The sequence below is a fragment of the Pagrus pagrus genome, assembly GCF_965226575.1.
Source record: "Pagrus pagrus genome assembly, chromosome: 14".
NCBI classification, from domain to species: Eukaryota; Metazoa; Chordata; class Actinopteri; order Spariformes; family Sparidae; genus Pagrus; species Pagrus pagrus.
This window is the reverse complement of record NC_140198.1, coordinates 1688710-1706851: the sequence shown is the minus strand read 5'-3', so window position 1 is coordinate 1706851 and position 18142 is coordinate 1688710. Positions and strand designations below refer to the sequence as shown.

Below are 18142 nucleotides of genomic sequence, written 5' to 3'. Positions count from 1 at the left end.
CGGAGCTGTCAATAAAGTTGTTTACAAAATCAACACCGTCACTGTCATGGCGGCGCCCGTGGTGGATAGTTGGAGCTGGTTTCCAGCGTTAGCACTGGGAGTTTCTTTACTCAAATGTCTCTTTATCAACGCCTAGTGAGTGGAAATACTTTCCTGTAAAGACGTTAAACTCTGCGCTGCAGATTCAACACGATACTTTCATCTGATAGACGATCATTTAACAGCTGCCGCGACGCCTGTTAGCATCCGGCTAACAAACTGAGTGTCCGACGTTAGCTAAAACCAGAACAATGACTTAAAATTGAACGTTAACAGAAAGAAAACGGTTCAGGCATCGTTTTTTTAGGAGTTATTAGAGAACAACACATTTGTGTGTAGCCGTTTGCTGTGTTAGATATTATATGAAGTGATAAGTGATTGTTGTAACATTAACTTGACGTGTTATTAACTTATCGGCTCGTGTAGTCAAACAGCCTCAAGATGGCGCCGTTTTTCAGTAGAAGTTCGTTTTGAAGCTGAGTTGCCAAAAAAACAGATTATTAGAGATTAAATCCGGTTTATATTCGTGACAACGTTAGTCACATGTGGCTCAAGTGTTCGGCTGTCACTCACTTTGTTGCTCACTGTTACAACCTTCAGAAAACAACAAAGTGCAATGTTACATCCATCTACGCCAAACGTCTCAGAAAAAATCCCAATTTAAGGATGTCACACACGTGGTCTGAAGGGACCATAGAAGAAGAACAAATCGCACCAGTAGTCCAGATGTTTGGCAAAACCAAACAAATCGGCACCATGAATTTACCAACATATTGGATCAAACACCTAAATTCATTGAAGAACAGCTTCCGGTTTATTCTGGATCTGTGATACAAGAAGCAGCTTCACAGTCCGTAAACAGCAGATGTGCAGCATGTGTCCCCACACCAGTCGCATATCAGGTCATGTCTCCCACCAGACAGTTTGTCAGATGTTGTCACATTAAACCAGACTTGTACATTTGCTGGTAATTGAGTCGAGATTAAATTGTCAGTTTTCTGAATGGGGTTTGGTGTAGGTTTGCCTTCAGAGTAACATGTTGTTAATCTGCTGTTGTTTGTGTGTTTCAGCCATTCAACAGACTTCGAGGTTCACAGGAACTGGTTGGCCATCACTCACAGTCTGCCGGTGTCCAGGTGGTATCATGAGGTCAGTGCGACGGACGAGTCACTGCTGCCGTTGTTTCAGACAGGAAGTGTCCTTCAGGCAGCACCGTTATCCCTACATTTTGTCACAAGACATTGGTCACTTCGCCTGGAGTCAGTTTTTCATGGGCGAAGGGAAACAGCTTTGTTTCTTGCTTTGCATTTTTCAGCCTGTCCTTACTGGTTTATTGATCTCCAGAAGTCAGAGAATCAGTTCTTAACATTGACCAACTTGCCAGATTTAAAGATTTTTCTTTGGCCTCTTGGTTGAACTCTTTACTGAAATCTTTGTTAATATGTGCTCTCTCTGTTAAATTAACCAATGATTAAAATATTAAAAACACTTTCCTGCCCTGTAGAACACGTCAGAGTGGACTCTGGACTACCCTCCGCTGTTCGCCTGGTTCGAGTTCGGTCTGTCGCATGTGGCTCAGCACTTTGACAGAAACATGCTGGTGGTGGAGAATCTGAACTACGACAGCCCGGCGACTGTTCTCTTCCAGAGGCTGTCGGTCATCTTCACCGACGTGGTTTTTATCTTCGCTGTCAGAGAGTGAGTCCAGAGTCTGATCACAGCCTTCAGCCTTTATTAAGTCTTCTTTGATCCCACAGAATGCAGCTTTTATTTGTACAACACGCAGGTGATTCACAGGGTTCAGATCAAACACGATTAAAAGATATTAGAAGCTCAGTAAATAAGTGTACAGTTGTTCTTAAAAGACAAAAACAGGTTGAATTCATCCTGTGATTATAAACGTGTTTCTGTTAGAAATGTAAAAAAAATCAACATTGAAACAAAATGTGTAATGTTTCCTCCGGTATATTCCAGCAGCTTGACCCTGATTGGCTCTGTCCTCTGTCCTCCAGGTGCTGCAGGTGCGTTCAGGAGCAGAAAGGCCCTCGGGACGTTTTGAACCGCCCGTCCTTTGTTCTGGCTGTTCTGCTGCTCTGGAACTTCGGCCTCCTCATCGTCGATCGTATCCCTCAGCTGTGAAGCTGCGTTAAACCTCTACAAGCAGAAGCAGTTGAAGTTCTTTGAGTTTAAACAAAGTCAGTTTTTATGTTTGGATCAGGAGGCAGATAAACAGAAAGTAAACATGTAAACAATTCTGAATTTAAAATCAGCAGCTTGATTTATACAATGAGACAATTCAGAGATCATTCCCCGGGTTGCATCCCAGCAGCAGCTGACCACGGGGCCTTCCTCTTCAGCCAGAGTCACCTGGTTGTTTTCTCCGTGGCCTCAGTGATCAGCGTGATGGATCTCTTCTGTGTCAATCCCAAAGTTTGGTCTCACTTATTTATCTTCACATTGTTGTCTGACGTCATCATGAAGAACGTGATAAAACTTCCTTCACAGCTTCCCTCAGATATTCATTTCCAGTATAACGGCTTCTTGTTTGGTTTCCTGCTGCTGTCGGTGGCAAAACACCTGCAGGTTCGAACCTGAGACCAAAACACTGTTCATGACTTCATGGCTGTTATTAGATTTGTTGTGTATGTGGATCTTCAAATCTATGATCTAAATGCTGATTTTGTTATAAACAGCTTCACCTGTCTTTATGTTTATTGTGTCGAACAGTCTCGACACCTGCAGGGGGCGCTGCTGTTCGCCATCCTGCTCAACCTGAAGCACATCTACCTGTACGTGGCTCCGGCCTACGGCATCTACCTGCTGAGGAGTTACTGCTTCACTCAGGACAACAAAGGTACCACACACACACACACACACACACACACACACACACACACACACACACACACACCTGTTCACCTGTATGCTTTTATTGTTTTAGCAGAGGCTGTTTAAGGTCATAAAACTAGTTGATAAGTTAGTTGATTGACAGAAAATTGACCTTTCTTAATCGATTACTGATTTGAGTCATAAACAGAAGCTACAATGAGCGGCCACATGTCGAGTCCTGTCCTTTGTTGCACCTCTTTCTGCCTCATTTCCTCTCATCTGTCTGTAAAAGAGGACGAGTTTATGTAGATGTCTCAGTCTATACAATGTCAGGAAGGCAGTGAGGGACTGAGAGCTAATTGGACAGGACTCTAAACTATGTTTAATTGACAGCTGCACCTCATTGAGCAGCTCAGAGCTGCAGCAGAGACACAGACAGTTCAGCAGAGATGTTTGGTGTTCAGGTTAGTTGTGTGTGTTTTAATAATGACATGTAAGTTAGTTTCAGTCTCATCGGTTCATATTTTAGTCGTGAGCTTTAACTCATCAGTAGGCATGTTTCTTCTTCTGTGTGTTTTACTTGTGCAGACGGTTCAATCAGCTGGAGGAGCTTCAGTCCGCTCCGTCTGATCGCTCTCGGCAGCATCGTGGCCTCCGTCTGCGCTCTGTCCTTCGGCCCCTTCATCACCATGGTGAGTCTCCCTCAGCTGCAGAGTCGCTGAACACTAACACCTTAAATATCAACTTTGTTTGTCAGCTGTCTTTTTATGTTACTGAGACCTGATGTAGAAGTGTTTGTTTCAGGGTCAGCTGCCTCAGGTCCTGTCCCGTCTCTTCCCCTTCAAACGGGGCCTCTGTCACGCCTACTGGGCCCCCAACATCTGGGCCCTCTACAACATCCTGGATAAAGGCCTGGTGATGCTCGGTGAGACTCCACCTCCTCATGAACACCCTGTCTGATCTGAGTTATTAACAGATGTATTTCTCTGTTCTTTAATAAGTAAATGTTCAAACTTCTGAAGCTGAAGAACGAATCTAAAAGTCCTCATACTGCGTCTCATCTAACCACAATACAATACGACATCAGCATGTGACCACAGAGATGAAGCCACACCTGTCTAAGATCTGTGTACCTGTTCAGGTGTTCGTCTGAAGCTGCTGCAGGAGGCGGAGCTTCCTCAAGCCTCCATGACGGGCGGGTTGGTTCAGGAGTTTCAGCACTCGGTCCTCCCCTCCATCACTCCCTCCATCACACTCGTCTGCACTCTGCTCTCCATCCTGGTGAGTCACAACAAGCTGACACTGAGCTGGGATCAGTTTTTGTTTATTTTACAAGTTCTTTAACAAAAGATATCTGTTGATAGTTCAAACTTATATTTCCACAACAGTAGAAGATATGAAATGTCTGACGCATTCAAACAGTTGTAGATCTGACACTGTTTATTTTTCATGAGCTACTTGATCCAAAAACTGAAGGTTCTGATTCAAAGCTGTAAAGTTCATGAGTTTAAATTATTGATCTTGTATGCACGACCTCTCTGAGATCACGAGCTCACTGATCATGTTATCTTCTGTCCTGCGTCTCCAAAGCCGGCGGTGGCGTCCATCTGGTGGCGCCCTCGCGGTGCTCGGGGTTTCCTGCGCTGCCTGCTGCTCTGCGCTCTGGGCTCCTTCATGTTCGGCTGGCACGTCCACGAGAAGGCCATCCTCATCGCCATCCTGCCTCTCAGGTCAGTGTCACAGTCAGTGAAACGATATTTTATAGCAAAGTTTTATTTATATATAGCACGTCCCCAGATCAGACGTCACAAAGTGCTTCTCACTAATAGAGAGATATAAAAACATTTTGGACATTATTCCGTCCCCTCCTGCCCGGCTGTAACAGAATCAGTGACAAGAAAAAACTCTGGAGCCCAACACGTGTTTGACTTCCTGCCAAGACCATCAGAACCTTTAATCCATGTCATGCACTGGATTCAATAAATCAATCAGCTAAGACTTAATGTATGTAACGCCTGTTAAACTTGGACTGAAGCCATGAAGCCACTGAAGTTTGATGTCTTCTTCTTGTAGCATCCTGGCGGTTGAAAGCAGAGAGGATGCTGGGATCTTCCTGGTTCTGACCACCACAGGTCATTACTCACTGTTCCCGCTGATCTTCACTTCTGCAGGTGAACACCAGAGACAGACAGACGGACAGACAGACGGACAGACAGACAGAGAGACAGACAGAGAGACAGACAGGACAGAGGTTCGATCTGAGGAAGCTGAACGAGGACAAGGACAAAAATGTCTGTTAGATATCAGAGTGTTTCTCTGTTTTAAGGATTTCTGTTATGAAATGTAAGTTGATGATTCAGAGTCACAGCATCCACAGACACTTAGCAAGTCTGACAAACTGTTGAAGGTTTGGAGAAGTCCTGTTCGTCTTCTCTGGCTGTTTTCAGTCACATGTTTGTTGTTTTAGTTTTGGATTTTTAACTGGCTTTAATTCAATCCCAGGTTGCATTTTAAAACCTTCAAACCTTCAGGTGCTTTGACCTCTGACCTTTTGTAATTCTCACCTTTTATTTTAACGATCAGTATTTCTTCATGAATTTAATGATGTGATTTAGTTTATTAAATGTGTTTTGCAGAGCTGCCTATCAAAGTGGTTCTGATGCTGGTGTTTGTGATCTACTCGTTCACTGCTCTGAGGAAACTTCACAGGTAAACTTTATTATTTGGATATAAAACTTGAAAATATTTGATATTAAAGGTGATCAGGTCAGCAGTTAATCGTCCGGATGTTGGCTTCAAAAACCAGTGAGTAGAGACTTCACTGGACTGGAGGTCTGTATTGATATTTTCGTAAACCAGATAATCGTCATTAATCACATTTAAAGATCCTTAATTGTAAAAGAAAAATCTGTATCATTTAAAAACTACAGTGAGCAGCTGTTGTAGGTAATTACTGAACTTTGTTAAGGCAGGAAACTATAAACACTGATCAGCTACGACACTAAAAGGACGAACAGGCGACGCCATCATCGGCAGATATATAAAGATAAATAACAAAATATAAAAGAGAAATTACAAGCTTTTTCATTTATTTGTTCATTTATTTCTGTTTATATTATATACGTGTTTAAAAACATACTATTTTATTAATACAAATGACCATATTTCAGCTGTGTATATTTATTATTTATTGTTTTATATATTGTCATTTTTAAATTTTTAATCCTTTTATTTTCCTCATTCTTTTCCCATAGCTTTGTTTTTCCCCCGTTATTGTTGTTATTCTTTGAAGGACCAAGCTGTCAATCAGCTGACTTTGGGCGGGCCTTCCTGCCTCGGCTGATGAGTCACTTCCTGCAAACGTGAAGGTTTTTTTTTTTTTAGTGCGGACACACCCCGTCAACTCTTGTTTTGCTTCTGCCATGATTCTTCCTTTCCTGATACAAAGCGGCCACAGTCCCCCTGCACATAATGCGTCACGTCTACTTCCTGACACAAGTCTTCAGTAGGAACCAATGGGCTTTGAGCTGAGAGCTTCAGACAGGAAGTCAGACGGTTATTAGGGACGGACTAACATGTTGGAAGTCTGAACATGAGATTTGTTGACTATAATTAGTAAATATAAACACCACCTGTTGATCTGATGAGATTTAGTTTAAGAACTTTCAGAACTTTTGCTGTTTTGTGTCAATAACAAAGACTCCATTACCCAGAGTGCTTTGCAGAGTCATCAGAACACTCAGTAATCAGACTACGGACTCTCTCCTCAGTGGTCCGATGTCTCTGCTCCATCCTCTCGAGTCCGTCTACCTGCTGGGACTGGTTGTCGTGGCGATCGCCTGTGAGATCGTCTTCCCTCTGTCTCCGTGGCAACAGAAGCTGCCCTTCCTCCCCCTGCTGGTGACGTCGGTGTACTGCTCGGTGGGCGTCAGTTACTCGTTCCTGCGTCTGTACGTCAGCCTGCTGCGGCGGGAGGAGAAACCCAAACAGCTGTGAGGCGGCGTCCTGTACCTGAGAGGTCGCAGGTTAGATCCCCAACACACCTACATTGACTCTGACTGCTCACCACGCAGACTGACGGGACAAAGTGTTGGTGCCTCTCTCCGGCTCCATTTTCCTTTTTTGGTTTATTTTTCTTTTTCTTCTTCTGGAGTTTAAGCACAAGCTTTTGATATCAGAATCAGTCATTGGTCGACTGATCGCTCTTCAGGCTCGTCAACGCTCTGGGGTTCAGATTGTGTCTGAACAGAACCTGCTGACCTGATCAAGTTACAAGTCATTGTAAGTGCAGGAGACTTGGGCGATATCCAAAGTTTTATATCATATTGTCCCGCCAGAATATCACAATAGATGATATTATCGTTTTACAGCAAAGACAACATCTTTCAAATCCAGCCATTTTCTCCTGCTTTAAACCTGAAATACTGCCAAACTGTTGAGCTGGTGTCATGTCTGTATGTTAAACGGCTGCCTGTAGTTACCTCCGCCAGCCCGTCTCATTCCCACTTCGTCAAATATCGAATTGAGTTGCCTCAGTGTGCATTTTCTTTTCAAAATAAAAGCCTTGAGTTTCCATACTGGCGACAAGAGCAAAATCAAAGTTACACTTGCGTCATGTTTCACATATTTGAGGCCTAAGTGTCTCATGTTGACACCAGTAATTACTGATCATTACGATTACAACTCATCACCACTCAGCACCAGTCTGTGATTACAAGTGCAAATATTTTAAATTAAGGAGGCGAAGATGAGATAATTGCACCCCCGTTAATTAAAGTCATTACAACACCGGTGTTACCCAAAACATTTTACAAGAAAATATATTCTTCAGTGGCGCTCAACATCTGTAGATATGAGTACAGCTATTTAATGTTTAATCAATATTAAAGTAAATAAAAGTATCATATGACTCGGCGTCAGTGGATCAGGCCTTAAACACTTGGTTTTAGTTCTCCGTCGATCTAAAAATGGTTTTCCTTCTATGTATTTGTCACTGATCCGTCCACGTGACTCTGAGCCTCCAATCGGCTGCAATATTTTTATTTATTTGAAAACATTTAAGCTTTTGAGGCGAAGCAGAAGAGAAACCAACCTAAGTTCCCACTTTGTTCATCACTGCCGACCGCAACAAACATTTCTTCCACTCATCAGAGACTTGCAGTAAAAAACTGAAAGCAGCAGGTGGATGAAACAAACTGACCCGTCGTGTAGAACTACTTCCTGTTAAATAAAAAAACGTGGACCAAAACAGAACTGAAACACATTTATGATGCTTGTTTTTGTATATTTTCAAATAAAAAGAGAGATTAATTTACCCTGTTTGTGTGTGACTGACTGTTTTACATCTTCAACAAAGTGAAAGCATTTATTTAGATTCCCATAATAAAAGTTTTCTTTGGTTCGCTGTCAGGAAATCTTTCCTCTCCCCCTGCTTGTCTTTCCTGTGGTGTCCCACATGGATCTATCTTAGGTCCGTGTTATTCAAAAAAACATCTGCCTCTAATGTTCTGCTCACAACACACAGCTGTAGCTCCCTCTGAAAGTTAAAACAAGTCCAATCTATTTCAAGAACTGCCATGAGGAGATTAAGAGTTGAATGGCACAGAACTTAGTTCTGAATGAAGGCGAGTCTGAAGTTGTCTTTAGGCCCCCTGACTTCATCAAAGGGTTTACCATCGAGGTTGGTAACCTTTGTCAAACCCCTTGTCAAGAATCTTGCTGTAATATTCGGTATCTGACTGCGACTTTAAGTTTTTAAGTTAGCAATAATGCTGTTGTAAAGCTAATTTTTCCCAACTTTGTACAACTTAGTTCCTCTCGCTTGGACTGCTGCAAGTCCCCGTGGACCGGGATGAGTCAGTCCTCCAACCGGTCCAAACGCCAGCGACTCTTTAAGTTCAGGCTCAAAACGTACTTTAATTCCACAGAGTTTGATTTGATTTCTGACCCGTCTCTCTTTCTATTAGCACTTTAGTCGATGTGAGTTGTTTTTAAATGTACTTTATAAATAAATCTTACTCGACTTCACTTATAAAAGACCCAACATTTGTTCAAAAACTTTATTGATAAGGCAACACAAAACATGATTGGTTAAAATGATCTTGCAGTGTGTTACAGGACACGTCTCCACTGCAGAAATATCTCTATTGCACTATAAGAACTGTTAGCGTCAATGCTAACCTGCAGATCAGATCTGACTGTACGACTATCAGTTATCAGCTTTAAGGACAAAATGGCCTCTTCTCCTCAAGTCTGAGCTCATTATCAGTTCTCGCTCTACAAACATGTTCAGACTCTCCTCCATCGTCTTGATCTTCTCACACGTCATCGTATAAAAGTAAAAATGTTTACAGCACTCACATCATTCAGTGGATTTCCTTTGAACTTCAAAATAAGAGACCAGTCGCACAAAACTAACAACTTACACTGTCAAATAACTAGGGGTGTAACAATACATGTATTCGTATTGAATTGTTTCGGTACAGGACGTTCGGTTCGGTACAGGGCTGTGCACGGGTGAGTTTCCACAGCAGAAGTTGCGTGTGTTTATTTTCTGCCTGCAGCTACACGTGCAGCCCGTTTACATCATGGCTAACGCTAGCGCGAAACCAGAGCTTGAAGACCCTCCCTTGTCGCTTAAGTCTCCTGCTTGGGAACACTTCGGCTTCCTGGTTACATATTGCAACGGAGAAAGACGAGTCGGGCACGGCGCAGTTCCACCGAACAGCTGGAGAAACGAAACCGAAACAATTCCCGTGATGATTACATAATCACACACGACTGCAGTTATACGTGTTATAAACATAACACGAAGTGTTCCCGACTGAAGGATTAGAAGAAGAGCGCGTATTTGTCTCTTTTTTGAGGTTTTTGTGCTTGTATCAACACGGAGTGTTTTATTTTGAAAATCAACCGGATGTATTGTTGTTGTTTCGTGTCAGACTTCCTGTCTGCTCTGCGCTAAATTCGGCTGAATTTCTGCGTTGTGCCGCGGCACTTGAAACGGCACCACCCGAGTGTGAATATCACTGCTACAAGAAAAAAAAATGACCTTAGTGCAAATGCAGCTGACTCTGGCAATCAAGCAGCCTCTCTCTAGCAACTCAGCCCGTATGAACAACACACCAGTGCAAACCTGGCAGAGGGACTTAAAGAGACAGTGAAAATTATTTATTTAACTTATTACCAGGCAGCACTTTACAACAGTATTCTATTTTTTTAATTTTATTTTCATATTTTGTATAATGTTACAATAAATTGTTGGTTTACAAAAGTTCCGAATAAACAACAAGCAAATTTATGTTTTGCATTTTGTTCCCGCACTGTACCGAAAATGAACCGAACCGTGACCTCAAAACCGAGGTACGTATCGAACCGTGATTTTTGTGTATTGTTACACCCCTACAAATAACTGTTCACATGTTGTTATGCATCCCAACATCGTCGTTCGTCTACTGAGAAGACGTGAAAACACAGTGGTGCAGTTTAAAAAGGTTTGAATGAGAGGAAACGTGTAATCCTTCAAATTAAAACCAGATGAATGACAGTTGAAGCTGACCTGAGAAAACTCTCTGTAGTTTGATATAAATCACACCTTAACTGCCCTGCTGTCCTGGTTTGGCCTGCATTGATCTGTTTGTGTCCTGGGTGAATATCTGGCCTGGCCCGGTGCCCGAGCAGCTGATGGATCAGGTTGTCGAGGATTAATTTGTCCTTAAATACACGACTCCCCTCTGTGGTGGATGCCAGAAATGTAAAGTAGACTTAGCGGCCGTCAGTATATTTTTATAGAAGCAGCGCTCCTGTTCGAGTCTGTTGTTGTGTTTTAGAAGCAGAACGTTTTCGAGCCTGTAGTTCATGTTTTCCTCCTCCAGCCTGCAGGCGGCTGCTGAGCTCGTCTTTGAGTCTTCTGAGGTGAAGTTGTCTGTAAATCTGCTCCATGACAGCTCATTCTGCTGAACCGTTTACATTAAGAGGATCAGCAGCTTGCAGAGCAAAGAGCAGCTCACTGCAGGACAAACTCCCAGCATGCTCTGCTCTCATTGTGGTCACGGTGTTATAAAGATACTCAGACAATGACATCAAACTCTTCATGTGCGTAAAATGGAGCTGAAACGATAAGTGGATTCATTAATCTTCTCCAGCGTGTCCAGAATCTCTTTTAGACTGTCGGTTGAACAAAAACAAGACTTGGAGGAAACTGTCATGAACTTTTGTCTCTATTTTCTGACAATTTACAAACTAAATAATTGATCAATTGTAAAAGTAACTGGCACATTAATTGATGATAAAAATTCCTGTTTGTTCCATTTAGGGTTGCAGTGGTTTACGATATCAAGCTATACGTTGTGTGAAAAATTGATAATTAATGTACTGTGTAAATTTGCTTATGTATATATAGTAGTGAGATCCGTAATTGATTTAAAAAGTCATAATTTATGTCCTCAACACACGGTCGAGCTCGTGCATCCACTTCAGACCCTTTTAGCAGCTACAGCGAAGATCTCAGTGCAAAAAACGGTGTAAATAACATCTCTTCAGATCAGTTTGTGATCTCGGGGCTTCTGGGGACTTGGATTACAGCAGACGAGCTGTATGGAGATATTTGATAGTTACTTCAGTTTTTTAGGAGAATGCTGCAACGCTGTGAACTTTTCCTTTAAAATCTCATACCTTTGCAACCCTAGTACCATACCTTATGTGATAAAACTGTAGTGATTAATTTAGTTAGTTGAGTCATTTTGAGAGCAGAAATTTTAAAAAACAAAAAAATCACATCCGTCATCATCACAATAATATTAAAGGAGCCATTGTTCCAACCAAATACTGGAAGATGTTTAGTCCAAAACTGGTGAATCAATCTGATCTTCAGTATTTGACGACTGTCCTTTATCCCAACATGGTTCTTCAGTTTCTTCATCCTGGTGTCATGTCTCGCTCCTTAAAACCCTTTTCAAAGATACGTAGATAAGGTCCATTTGGGTGAGGTTTTCAGTCCTAGTGCTGGATGTCGATACCACAGTTTCAATCCGTTACTTTGAATAATATAAACATGTTTTTTCGACAATGTTTGAACGTCTGAACGGAAACAGCCGCTCTTAAACTTTGTCTAAACAGCATTCTGTCTAAAAATGGCAAAATTCTGAATGCAATCAGGTTTGATCTGATCAGAAGAAGTAAAGAAGAATCGGAGAAACAAGCACACTCTAATACAAGGTAATACAAGGTGTTGAGACCGTGGATGTGTCTGGTATCTTTTAGAAACTGGAATCATCACTAAAATTCAAGATGAAGCTCCGAGTTTGAACATTTTTGGAAGGTTATGGATGATTTGTGACGGTGGATTTTGCTGTAGGTTGAAGGTCACTGCTGGAAAACGGCATCATCAAAGTCTTCAGACATCTTTGTCAAAAATGAGTTTGTTTCTCGACCTGACACCTGGAGACGAGGAGGAGCGGAGCGACTGGAAAACCCGGAGGCTGGACAACCAATCGCAGTCCATCGCAAAGTTTCACATTTTCAGTGTCCGTTGTTTCCTGCTGCCTCGCTCTGACAACACCACATCAGGTGTCTTCCAGGAGACCATCAGAGTGGGTCAAGTCTTTTCTCTTTTTGAAGGGGACTGAGGGGTGATTATTATTATAATTTGATATAGTTAATGTCTTGGTCGGACGCTGCGCTCTCATCCCGCCCGGCCCTCCACGATGATGATTAACACCGGCGTCAGATCCATCATTTTCTTCAGCATATCCATGATGTCCTCGTGGTCTTTGGCTCCTTCAATGAACTCCTCCAGGGTCAACTCACCTGAGGGGTCAAAAGACAGTTAAGTGGCTATAACAGAGGAATGGAAACTAAAAAGTGTTTACTTTTATTCTGTATTTTACTTCACCGGGATAATCCACTCAATAATGGGTGCTTACATTAACACAAACCATAAAACGAGATTGTTAAAAACAGAACCGAACACTGCTGATCAGGTTCGTCTCTTGTAGTCCAGATAGAGCCCTCGAATACTGCACGCTGCTCTTGAACGCACAAGTGTTTTTCAAGGAGATACAGATCTCAACTCTTCACGGTCTTTACTGCTGACCTTATGTGACCATTGGTGGCTGGTAGAGATTGTGTTATTTAATGTCCTCTTACTTCTGTTTCAAACTTCACAAAACCTCATTGAGTAGTGGATCTACACTTCTTGAGCAAACCAGAACAGCGCTGTATGCCAGGATCTAGTATTACACGAGAAAACCTGTGACTAGACACTAACCCCATCGCTAATTTTGAAGGTGTTTACAGGGCGTTTATGTTTTTGGGGCCAAAAGTATGAATTTTTGTGGGTTTGATGAGTTTATTAGCGCTGAACCATGAGGTGGCTCTTTGCAACACCTACCTAATTATTTTCTAAGTAAAGAACAGTGTCATCTGCATACATGTTGATTCTGCACTTTGTCTCCTTTTATGAAAATGTCCCATGTGATTGTCTTTTTTAACATTAGAATTACCACACATGGAGAAAAAACAATGCAAACAATGTAAGTTTTTCCACAATTTACACATTTTCACGTGTCACAACTGTAGTTTTAATGTGTGACAGTCAAATAATGTCGGATGTGAACTGGGCATTTTCACAAATGATTAGCTCTTTTCACAATAAATTACATTTTCGCATGGGAATAACATACACTCATACTCAATTGTTTTTTTGTTTGTTTTGTTTTTCTTTCATGTGGATTATTATTTCCACAGCAGCTGTTAGTCAATCTGAAATTGAACACTGGTGCCTTTCTCAGAAAGAAACAAATGATATGAAAGGCTAATGCTAAGCTTAGTCTTTAGCATGTTCATTTAAAAAAACAAATTGACACAGCTTTTACATTCTTAGATCTTTACCACTAGATTGTTAAAAAAAAAAGTTTTTTTCATGGGGTTGGCTCCAGAGGGAAAGGTCATGTTGTTAAGGGTTTATCTTGTACGGTGGCCATTTGAGGTGGTGGTTTGAGTTTTGCTACTGGGTGGCCTAAAGTAGTATTACTATATTGGTAGTTATCGTCATTGGTATTTACAATGATGTCATCGTCTGCATCTTGTTCTTTACCTTCTCCCTTCACATCGATCCTCTCAAATATGAGCGAGACGATCTCCTCGGGGTCGATGTCTCTGTTCCGGGTGATGTCCTGGATGGCCTGCAGGGGGAGACGAACACAGTCTGACTGATAGAAACCACAAAACAAGAGTGATGTTTCTGCTAAAGGCTTTAAATGTAACTTTAAAAATCAGTCTGGCCTTTTTGTTCTTCACTTATTTTTGAATGATGACGAAATTAGATCAGTCAAAGTTTATTAGAAAAATCTGTGAATGTCATGATTTCACTTAATTTCACGTATTTTAAATTGCCACTTCCTTCTTCATTGAAACGGTTTATTACGGTGTGATAAAATGAAAATGTAATAATAGTTTTCTTTTTTCTTTTCTCTAATTAAATCCGTTATTTGGGTCAGTCTATCCTCGACACATCCGAGCTGCAGAGGGTCAAACACTCCACAGCAGACTGAACTCCGACATCCTTCAGACTGGTTTTGACGTCAAGACTAACTGGGTTGACTCGACCCACTTCCAGCAGCTTCCTGTCGGCTGATAGATTGAGCTGATTCAGCAGATTAACACTCGTCTAATTTCAGAGTTAATCCAGCCCAGTTACCTGTCGCTGTGAGCAGAGCTGCAGCTTCAGCGCTGCTCAGTGTCAGTTCACTCACAGCAGCACAGTTTCTGGTGGTCGATGCACAAGTGATGAAAAACTTAAAGCTTCTGTTCTTCATGGTGAGCTTCTTTAAACAAACCTTTAGTTTTAAAATGCATATTGCACCCTATTGCAAGATGTCTTTCCTCAAGTGTTGAACAGTTTATCAAAATTGGATTGAAATCACAATATCACCAAGTGCAAAAACTAAATCACAGGAGGTGTAATGTTCTGATAAAGATTAAAATCACATCATCATTTTCATACATATATACGTTTTGTGAAAGTGAAATGCAAACATCACCGTCGCCACTGAAGTTGTGACTCAAACAGAAAGGCAAACTCATCCTCTGGCAATGTCAACAGCGTTAATTGCTGATTATTAGCTGATTTAACCGCTTTAAAAAACCTGCATCAGGCCAGTGTCGATGTAAAAGTGGTATTATAGTTGTTTTTTGCTTCTGACAGTAGCCAGGCTGCCTGCTGTAGCCAGGCTGCTCGCTATAGCCAGGCTGCCTGCTGTAGCCAGGCTGCCTGCTGTAGCCAGGCTGCTCGCTGTAGCCAGGCTGCCCGCTGTAGCCATGTTGCCACAGTGGTGCCATCAGTGATAGCCTAACACAGGGAAACACGAGGAGGGGGGGTGCTGTCTGTTTCCACTTTAACATGAGGAAATCTTGTTCAGTAACATCTTGACAGGTCACAGAAATATAAATATAGAAACTTTTTTGTGTTTCTGCGTGTGGACACTCAGCTCAGTGTTGTAAATGTTGGACAAAGATTGTTGTCTGGGTTAAAAAAAGATGGTCTGCAGTCCTGAGACGCAGCTATGAACGATGACTTGAATCACAGAGGAGCCGAGTGAAGATTTCTCCACCTCCTCCTAAACTCTTCATCCTGTCTCACTGAAGTTTTAATCTGATGATCAGAGCTGAGAGTGACTGAAACCCTGAACTTGTGGTCGTTGGTGAGCTTTGTGTCTTATTGATGGTCCGCCATCGCTGTCTGTCTGTGTGATTGTTACCGAGAAGATGGTCTCCAGTTCGTCCCTGTCGATCTTTCCGTTGCCGTCCTGGTCGAACAGTTTGAAGTACCACTTTAGTTTCTGGTTGATTTCTCCTTTCAGCATCAGGCTGATGGCTGCGATGTACTCCACAAAGTCGATGTAACCGTCCTGCAGACAGGAAAGAGGAAACCATCATGACATGTTCAGATCACTTTCTTCAGATGTGTTTGATTTTACGTTTAGCCCCTTGTTTTTTAATCTGGAAACTTCATAGTACTTTTTTACTGATTTCTGGTTTAAATGATAATTTCTCCAGTTTTTGTCTCCAGCTGTTTTATTGGCTCGCAGTTCTTTTGACGCTGCTTGTGTTCAGACAACATGTAAGTTTGCAGTTTTCTGTCGGAGAGGAAAGAAGCCAGAAAATATTCACATTTAACAAACTGACATTTAAAGACTTTTGTTCTTAAAAATGTTTTCACAATAGTTGACAACTAACTGATTGATGGCTGCAGCTCTACATTTAAAATTTGAGGCGAAAAAACGATTTCATGGAAAAACATGTTTTTGTGTCTCAAAATCAGGAATAGAAAGTTTTGTTTGTACACAACACTTTCACTTCTTTGTTTTCTCAACACTTTTCTTGTGGACTTTAGTAACCTCGGTATTAAAGTTTATTCTGTTCCTCCTGTTGATCTCATGAGATCACGTTCACTTTTAAATGTGTCTGTGAGATTTGTAGTTTCAGAATATACAAATAATAAAAAAGTAGATAAAAAATATAATTACTTTCTGTGAACGTCTGCGTTCAGATTCAAAGCAGAAAAACTGAGAAACTCGAAGTTCCCACACTGGGAGTGACACTGAAGTTCACACACACAAATTCAGGTGCAGATATTCGCTCTGATTTTACTGCTGTCCAGCCAATCAGAAGCCAAAGAGAAGGTGTCTTCACTCCTGGATATCGACACACAAACTGCACAAAAACAAGCACGAACAAACAAAATATGACGGCGATGACAGGCTCGTAGAGGACGCCCTCCGATAATCCTCCGATTGATTCTGTATCAGAGATATTGTGAAAACCACGGCTGGTAGTTCAAAATGTCAAAATAAAATTCAGTCCAGGAATCTGCTGTCTGAAGGAGAGGAGCAGTGACCTGAGGACAGTTATCATCCCGCAGGAAGCTTTAGCTTTTCTCCTCCTCTTCACTTCCTTCTCCTTTTTTTTGTTGCTGTTCTTGAATATTAACAACACACCCACGTAACACACTTCCACATGTGAACAAACATTTACACACTAACAGACCACATGTGCACAAAACTAAACCCCCAGCTGATCTCTTTTGTCTCGTTCGTACGTTTCTTGCACCACAAGTCTGCTGATTATCGTCTCGGTTAATCAATTGACTCTTTGGTTTTTTAGATACCAGACACTCAAATATGTCTTGTCTGGTTTTGTTCCAAAATTTAAAGAGATTAAGTTCATTCTGACAGGAAACTAGCAAAATATTCAAATCCATTGTTTGCAATATAACCATATTGATTTTTAATAAAATGATAACAGGATGTGATACGTATCCACTCATCATCAATAAAAGATATTCTATTATATCCACATCCTGAATATAAACTATTTGGTAATTATTGATTTATTTACTCAAGTTTATTGGACATTTTCTGGTATAAATCCTCCACAAAAGACTCTACAACTCAAAACCAACAAAAAGAAAATACCACAATCAATATATTTAAAATGAAATTATTTTCTTAGATAATTACAAATCAGCTTTATAATTACACAAAATATCTTTTTTTTGTCGACCACATCGCATCTTCTGGAGGCTCGTTCTATTTACAGTCATTTAAAAGTCATTAACATCTTTGTGTAATAAAGTTTATGAACCGATCATCAAACTAAACTCTGTGTACCGGACCTCACTGAAGCCTGCCAGCAGCCGGTGATCTCCTGGTGTCCTTGAACACTCAGAACATCCTCACTGAACTTCAGCGACACACACTGTGAATCCACTTAGCTCGCCATAAACACACACAGCGGGGATCATAGCTCTGCATGCCAACACCGTAAACCAATTAGACGGAGCCAATGAAAGTCCTGCGGCGGCCATCTTTGTCCTCATTCTGTCTTTCTTTTCTTTCATTTTGTTTTATTAAGATCCAGAAACACGAATGTCATTCAGCATTCAGGGTCACGAAATATCACAAAATGTTTCATGTAATGTGACAGGAAAAACTTCTGGTTAACCTTCAAAATAAAAGCACAACATTTTATCAGGAAAGTTTAGTCTTGGCCGATACAGATAACAAAGTAAAATGTGTTTATTTAAAATCGTTTTGATCAAAAACACGATCTGAAGCTCGATTCTGAGTCTTTTCTGTGAATAGTTTTCTAATAAATAATAAATAGACAACATCTGATCAACCAAAATCAGTTTCAGGCTTTAATCAACGACTTCCTGTTAGTCCTGCCCTCGTCCAAATTAGGCCCCGCCCATTCTGAGTATGGATACCAATCG

At 41.3% G+C, this 18142-nt stretch overlaps 2 protein-coding genes across 4 annotated transcripts in view; one reads left to right on the top strand and one right to left on the bottom strand.

Moving 5' to 3' along the window:
- Window positions 1–36: 36 nt before the first annotated feature.
- Window positions 37–18142, top strand: part of alg8 (ALG8 alpha-1,3-glucosyltransferase) — a 26229-nt gene continuing 8123 nt past the window's right edge. For 2 of the 3 annotated variants that reach the window (XM_084373427.1, XM_084373428.1), the window contains exons 1-13: window positions 37–135; window positions 1110–1188; window positions 1544–1737; window positions 2052–2161; window positions 2555–2622; window positions 2767–2893; window positions 3457–3560; window positions 3673–3793; window positions 4010–4149; window positions 4459–4598; window positions 4942–5039; window positions 5505–5577; window positions 6639–6893. In XM_084373427.1, coding sequence (XP_084229553.1) covers window positions 47–135; window positions 1110–1188; window positions 1544–1737; window positions 2052–2161; window positions 2555–2622; window positions 2767–2893; window positions 3457–3560; window positions 3673–3793; window positions 4010–4149; window positions 4459–4598; window positions 4942–5039; window positions 5505–5577; window positions 6639–6864 — 1569 coding nt within the window. In that variant the 5' untranslated portion in view covers window positions 37–46 and the 3' untranslated portion in view covers window positions 6865–6893. Of the gene's footprint in view, window positions 136–1109; window positions 1189–1543; window positions 1738–2051; window positions 2162–2554; window positions 2623–2766; window positions 2894–3456; window positions 3561–3672; window positions 3794–4009; window positions 4150–4458; window positions 4599–4941; window positions 5040–5504; window positions 5578–6638; window positions 8183–18142 lie in introns of those variants that run through there. The other variant, XM_084373426.1, reaches the window with a different exon arrangement.
- The window catches only part of stim1b (stromal interaction molecule 1b), a gene marked incomplete at its 3' end in the record, with an annotated part of 52296 nt that continues 46704 nt past the window's right edge, over window positions 12551–18142 (bottom strand). The window contains exons 16-18 of the mRNA XM_084373419.1: window positions 15627–15776; window positions 13964–14051; window positions 12551–12675 (exon numbers count right to left, since the gene is read on the bottom strand). Coding sequence (XP_084229545.1) covers window positions 12551–12675; window positions 13964–14051; window positions 15627–15776 — 363 coding nt within the window. The remainder of the gene's footprint in view (window positions 12676–13963; window positions 14052–15626; window positions 15777–18142) is intronic.